The sequence below is a fragment of the Marmota marmota genome, unplaced genomic scaffold (genome assembly GCF_001458135.2).
Source record: "Marmota marmota marmota unplaced genomic scaffold, marMar, whole genome shotgun sequence".
NCBI classification, from domain to species: domain Eukaryota; kingdom Metazoa; phylum Chordata; class Mammalia; order Rodentia; family Sciuridae; genus Marmota; species Marmota marmota.
This window is the reverse complement of record NW_026000242.1, coordinates 28,269,932-28,277,172: the sequence shown is the minus strand read 5'-3', so window position 1 is coordinate 28,277,172 and position 7,241 is coordinate 28,269,932. Positions and strand designations below refer to the sequence as shown.

The 7,241-nt window shown below is 35.5% G+C and overlaps 1 protein-coding gene across 3 annotated transcripts in view; it reads right to left on the bottom strand.

The window, feature by feature from the left end:
- Slc36a4 (solute carrier family 36 member 4) overlaps positions 1-6,161 on the bottom strand; it is a 49,171-nt gene extending 43,010 nt beyond the window's left edge. For 2 of the 3 annotated variants that reach the window (XM_015489991.2, XM_048796031.1), the window contains exon 1: positions 5,897-6,161. In XM_015489991.2, coding sequence (XP_015345477.1) covers positions 5,897-5,948 — 52 coding nt within the window. In that variant the 5' untranslated portion in view covers positions 5,949-6,161. The remainder of the gene's footprint in view (positions 1-5,896) is intronic. The other variant, XM_048796030.1, reaches the window with a different exon arrangement.
- Between the last annotated feature and the right edge of the window lie 1,080 nt (positions 6,162-7,241).

Below are 7,241 nucleotides of genomic sequence, written 5' to 3'. Positions count from 1 at the left end.
TATATATATATATATATATATATATATATATATATATATATATATATATATTTGTATATATATACTAATACAATTATATATATACAATTCTAAATAATAAGTTTATTTTCAGTGTCATTATCAGAGAATATATTGGAATTTAACAATTATTGGACGTTAAATGATCTCTAAATTTTAGTTCTGTAATTCACAGAATCAACATTTTTTAAAATAGCAATACAATGTTCACTCAGATTCTCATGTACAACTTAATTGGTCTTTTAATCACTCTTAAACACACAGTGTTTATTTAACTTTGTTCAACAATATAATCCCCTAAGGTTATACTTTTTCCCAGTTCTTAAATTCATTTTTTTCTCAATACTATGTTATTTAGGAAACAATAAACATAACTTACTGTGAAAAAATAGCTGTTCATATATATATATATTTATATATATATATATATATATATTTATTTATTTCTGTCCTTTAAATCCATTAGCTTCATCCCTTACATTTAAAAATCTTAATAAAATTTAATTATTCTAGGAGTTCTTTGTCACAGATAAAAAGAGGCAATTTTAAAAAGTTGAAACAATTTGAAAGAAAAATACTTAACAGTGTTAGAAATTCAAAAAGTACATATTCACATATTATTTTGATTCTCCCATTAAAGTGGAACTGTGCAATGTGACACATCATTAACTAATTTTTAGCCATGTGCTTATATTTTTTAAAAGCAGTAAAATAAAATCTCTAAGACTTTTTTCCCAGTTTTGGTCTACTTTATTGAAGTAACATGATATGCTAAGCAACACATACTTCTTAAACTAAATAAATTAAGAATAGTTGAAATGATCAGGTTTTATTAGCTTGAATGGTACAAAACCAATCTTAAATCTAAAGAATAAATTCAAAGGCATGTAATTACAAATATCTAAGAAATACTCACATACCCCAGAAGTTGCACCTTTAAATGGTATTAGTCCTTTTAAGCCTACATATCCAAGGAAGAGATCTATTGATAGAGTCAATTAGTATTTTATAACTTTTAGAAGCTACAGGTTATACTAAAAGTAAAATACTAAATTGTATTTTTGTTCTGAATAGATTTATAGTATAAAAATGCAGTAATATTGTTTTCTTATATTTACTCTTTAATTTTTTAGCAGAGATATTACCATTGGCAATGGTCATGAGAGTAAGTGGGACACTTCAGGTTTGAATATGGTGCCAACTTTGGATTGATTTATGGCTACATATTGTTTGCATTTGGGCACTGTAAACACTGATCTCCCCCTTAAAAGGCAAGGTATTAGTAACCTGCAGGGACACTACAAGATTATAGGGTAGAAACCATTATACACCGGATCTGTACTGCAAGAGAGGAAGACACACAGACAACATGAAAAAACAAGGGAACAAATTAAAAAAAACTAGGGGGAAAGAAAAAAATTTTGACAAGAAACTAGAACTAATTTAATAATAATTAATTCTGAGAATTTCAGAGTTCCAAATTGTGCTCTAAGATTGAGTATGCAAACATGGACAAAATATATTATGCCAGCCAGAAGGAAATAAAAACTAGTGGAGGAGACAATACTTAGAGATTCAATATGGTAAAAGCTTTCACAGAATTAAGAACATATGAAATAAAATATGAACACTCTCCCCCAAGTAGTTAAAAATCACATGATCCAACTTACACTACACATAAAGTCTATTATTTGCCAATGTCCTACTGTAATTTTTGGCCAACTACTAAATCAGGCAGCTCTGTAATTACTATAAATAAAAACTAATAATGCCTTATGAGATAAAATATTTTTATGAGATACAATAATGCCTTTATGAGATAAAATATTTTTAAGCAATAGATATTAAACTACTTATATAAGTGGAGAATTTATAGATGAATAAGAAACACTAGCTTGATTCAATATTATGTCATATGTATATATTTACAGATTTTAAGTTAGGCAGTGTTTCTATACTCTCTTTTGTCACCCAGACAATTTTTTCAACCTCAATTTCTTAACCTAAAAATCAACATGAATTCTCAGTTACAGACAGAATAAATAAATAACATATCAATTTAACAATATGTATTAAATCCTTAAAATATTAATTGCTTTTTCTGGTAACTACACTTCTGGCAAGCTAGTCATGAAGATAAGGATTTCTGTAAAAAAGATGTTAACTGAAATACTACAAATTTTGAAATTGAAAACAAACTAAATGTACAAAATCAGGAAATTGCTAAATCAAATAAAGCAATCCCCTTTGTAAAGTATCACACTGACATTAAATTATGGTTATGAAGTACATAACAAGAAAAAGTTTATCATATGCTGAGTGGGTAAAAAAATCCATGCATTCTCAGTGTGGCAGCAATATTTTTAAAAGTTAAATAGAAATGAAGGAAAGAAACTATACCAAAAGTGAATAAGTTAACAAGAATATAATGGACAATGGGATCATGAGTGTCCTTTTCTTTATCTGGAAAATATAAAAAATAAGAATGAAGTAATAAACTTGCATGAGTTTTATTATAATAACAAAATAAAGAAAATCATATTTTGGCAATGGACAAATTTTTTAAAAGTACAAATAGTTTCTTTAAGTATAAAATAATATTGCCACCTGAACCTCTAACCTACAATGTAGATACAAAATGGGAAGAATAACTATTCATTTCTGAAGTAGAGAAAATACAACAAGAAACCTTTCAGAAGTCCTAAAGGCCTATGAAATAAAGTTCAGAGTTTAAGACTAAGGAAACTGTACCTAAACATTTCTACCAGTGCTTTGGATTTAGACAAAAAATTTTAAATTCCTTTTTTAAGGTAAATAATACTTATTCATTGTAGAAAATCATAAAACATGAAAATATTTTTTAAATTAAAAATTACTTCATCACCAAAAATTATTGTTAACATTTTGAAGTGTATGTGCACATGCAAGTGTGCATTCATACACATGTGCGCGTACCCACTCTCTCCCCCACAGATTCTCATTCAGTCCCTATGGCTTTAAGTACTACATATATGCTGATAACTTCCAAATTTCTACATCCAGAGCAGATCTCTCAGTAATTCTAGATATGACTATAATTGCCTACTCGATGTTTATATTTTGATGTCTAAACAGACACCTCAAACCTCTTATGCTCTAAACTAAACTCCTCATCCTCACCAAACTGCTCTTCCTGTGACTTTATCCACCAGTACTAGTTATTTATTGCTTTATAACAAATTTATGGCTGTTGCTTGGAGGCCTCACTTCCATGCAACATGGACCTTTCCCTTAGGACTGTTCTAGTGTCCTCACAACACAGAAGCTGGCTGCACCCAAGGAAGTGAGCCTTAAAGAAAAAAGCATACAGCCATAAAAAATGGCCTAGGATTAAAGTGGTACGTCATTTCTTCTACTTATTCCTTACAATGAATAAGTCCAGCTCACACTCACAGGAAAGGAAATTAAGTACCTCCTCTTTAAACAGAAACATCAAGGAATTTGGAGACATGTTATGAAGCCATTGTAACATCTCAGTTGGTGGGAATTTCATTCTTCTAGATACTCAGATTCCTGGAATTATCCTAGTCTTTCTGTTTTACTCTCAACCCTCATTTAACCTATTAGGAAACCATGCTGCTTCTACTTTCAAGCAACCAAAGTCTAACCCTTTCTCTCCACTGCAACTGCTGCTTTGAAGGACATGCATATATGGTTCCTGAATTACTGAAATAATCTCCTATTTTTACTTTCATCCCCTTATAGTCAATTCTTCACACAGCAACCAGCTCGATTCTTTTAAAATTGGAATCAGGTTGTGTCACTGTAAACTGCCCAGTCCTCACCCTCACTCCTGATATCCCTTACCCAGCTCATTTTTCCCATAACACTTTTCACCTACAATCCTATGTAAGTAACTGATTATTGTCTTTGCTGTTTATTGCCTGCTTCTCCTTACTAAATACAAACTCCATGAGTGCAAGAATATTGATCTGTTTTATTCACAATGTATTCCAAGTGCCCAGAAGAAATTCAATGAGTATATTGAATCAATGAATACACATAACTTTGAAAATAACTGAATTAATTTGAAATCTTTTTTCAATTAATAAACATGTATATGGTGAACATTTTTTTCCTCATCACTTTTGATGGCTAGGCAGTAGATGACCATATGGTTAAATCACAATTTACCCAACTAATTTCCTTTCACTGGATTTTAATTACCAGCTTTTCTCTATTTCAAATACTGTAATAAAGTCTCTTAATATATCATAAATATAAATGTGTGTATGTATACATACACTTTTTTTTTTTTTTTTTTTTGGTACTGAGGATTGAAACGAGAGGTTCTTTACCACTGGGCTACATCCCTAATACTTTTTATTTTGGGAAAGGGTATTGTTAAGTTGCTGAGGTTAGCCTTGAACTTGCAATCCTTCTGCCTCAGCTGAAGCAATTTGTGTCACATGTGTCACAGTGCCCAGCCTTGATACAAGTAAAGTTGCTGGGAGAAAAGATATACAAAATTTTAAGGATAAATATACTATTCAGGGGGCTGAGGCTGTGGCTCAGTGGTAGAGCACTTGCCTAGCATGTGTGATGCACTGGGTTTGATTCATATATAAGTAAATGAATAAAATAAAGGTCTATACATCTAAAAAATATTTTTAAAAAATACTATTCGGCTCCTACCAACAATGCATAAGAATGCCCATTTTTTTTTTTTTACATCTTCACTAAAGTTATTAATGAAGTTAAACCTGGATTATATCTGGGTTCTGCCATTAATGAGCTTAAAATTACAATACTTACCAAAGGGGAATAATAATAAAGCTTGCATCAGGAAATTATGAGGAGTAAAGAAGACAATAACATAAGTAAAGCATTTAGCACACTGCTTGTACACAGAAGACTGAATAAAATGTTAAGTTTATTGTTTCTGCCATTATTGTGACTTGAAAGAAATCAACCGCAAAGTGTTCTGCACATTACAGGAACATCAGCCTAGTGGTTACTTAAAGTACTTTTAATTCAACATGTTCCTTGAAGATCACATTTAATAATTCAGCATGGAATTAGAAATATCCCAAAATAAATTAAATATAACCGGAAGGACAATCATTTTATCACCCCATCCCTACTTTTGTTTTCTTTTGCCAACAATCATTCCCAGCGCCCAAAAGAGAACAGGCCAGAGGAAAGCGGGTAAACAAACTTTGCCTGCTGACAGCCACAGGTCTCTTCAGTTCATTTTAGTCAGCAACTCCAGTTTGAACTCCTGGAGCAACACACGGTAAAATAAGAATCCACATGAAGACGCCATAAGGACTGCTGCTGCGTTTGAAAGGAAGAACAATGACCACTTCCTTAAAGCATCATTGGGAAAAACCATGGGAGTCACAGCGCAGGCTCCAGCCTGCCTTTGACGTGTACACACAGAGCACCTCCTCTGCCCTTCAAACACATACACACACACACACCCACACACACACACACACACACCCACACACACACACGCCCTTTGCAGACCATGGCTATTCTCCTGACCAACCTTTCTGGTCGGACAACCGGTCCCTGGGAGGGTGTTGACCCTGGGGTCAGTCAGTAACCAGTCATCCCAAACGTGCTGGGGAGGTTTGCTTTGCTGGATTTTAAATTCAAACCCGTGTCAGGCCCGCAACTCAAGAGCGTTCACACACACACACACACACGACCGTCCCACGCTGGCCCACGAATGTCGCTGTCTGGTGAAAAACCACTCAAACCCGGATGCCCACGGCAGCAGGCGAGGAGCCGCGCACCGGCCTGGGAAGCGGAGTGGGAAGCGGGGCGCAACCAGCTGACGCGCGGCCCCGCGCCCACCTCCGCCAGCCTTCTGCCCACACGCAACACCCACCTAGCTCTTCGCGCCCAGCCGCTTCGGCCGCCGCCGGCGTCGCCGCTTCCATCTCTCCCGGGTCTCCAGGACGACGACGCCCGGGTGCCCGCTCTCCCGCCGCGGCGTGACCGGCGTCAGTCCCAGACGCCCAGCCCCGCGGGACCCGCGCCCGGCGCCTGCCTCCCGGCCCTCCTGTCCTGGAGCACCCCACCCGCGCGCGAGGAGCATGCGCAGTGGCGCGGCTGGGCCTTGCTGGGCGCAGAGTGCTGTGGCCCCCTCTACGCTGGGCGGGTGCTGCCAGGGACGGGCGGGAGGGGCAAAAATCGATGACTGGAGCCCAGTCGGGCTGGGGCTTCCGCTTGGAGAACAGCTGGACATCCTTCAAGGACACACATTTTGGATATAAAAAGGATGGGATTGGATTCTTAGAATTTGAAGAGACCCAGGCCTGTAGCTCCAAGGGATATATTGGCCACTTAAATATGGGGCACCAAGCCGTTTGCAAGTTCTTAACATTCTGTTAAAATCACCTAGAAGAATACAAAAATATTAGTCCTCAATCCATTTTGTACTACACTTTGACTCTCCGTTTTACAATGCTCCTATTTAGAGATATAGGATACACTCAAGTAGAATTTAATTTAGTCACTTTTTCACATTAAAGATGTCTCAATATCCTTCAATATATTTGAAGTTAACCATGGTGCTGAAAGAAAATTAAGGTTAATTATTCTAATATGGTGTCTAAAATTCTTAAACTTTATATATACATTCTTTATGTAAACACAAGCCAAATTTTAGCAAAACAAAATCTTAAGAATGAAAAGTAACTATTCAAAACTGGAAAATACCTTCTTTTTTATTTCTGGATTCATATACAATCCTGGAGAGGTTACTTTAACCAAAAGTAGACACTATGCTTTTTATTATACAAATATATTCAGTTTTTTTAAATTTTTATGAATTAATTGTAGTTATACATAATAGTGGGGTTTGTTTGGACAGAATTACACACACGGAATTTAATTTGCTTCATTTCAGTCCCAAGTACTTCCTCTTTTCCTCCCACGCCTGGCCCTGTTCCTCTTCCCCTGTTCTACTGGTATTCCTTCTATTGAGGTTTTTTTAAATTGGTGCTTTGTAATATACATAAAGGTGAAATTCACTGTAGTATATTCATATAGGCACATAGCAAAATTAGGACAATTTTATTCTGCAGTTACTCCCTTTTTCCATTTCACCCTCCCACCCCTTCAATCCCTTTCTCCCACTCCACTTATCTTCCTTCTACTTTCACATATTCTTATTTAATTCTGTGACCACCCTTTGAGAAATCCTAATGTTTATATCCATTTTACAGATG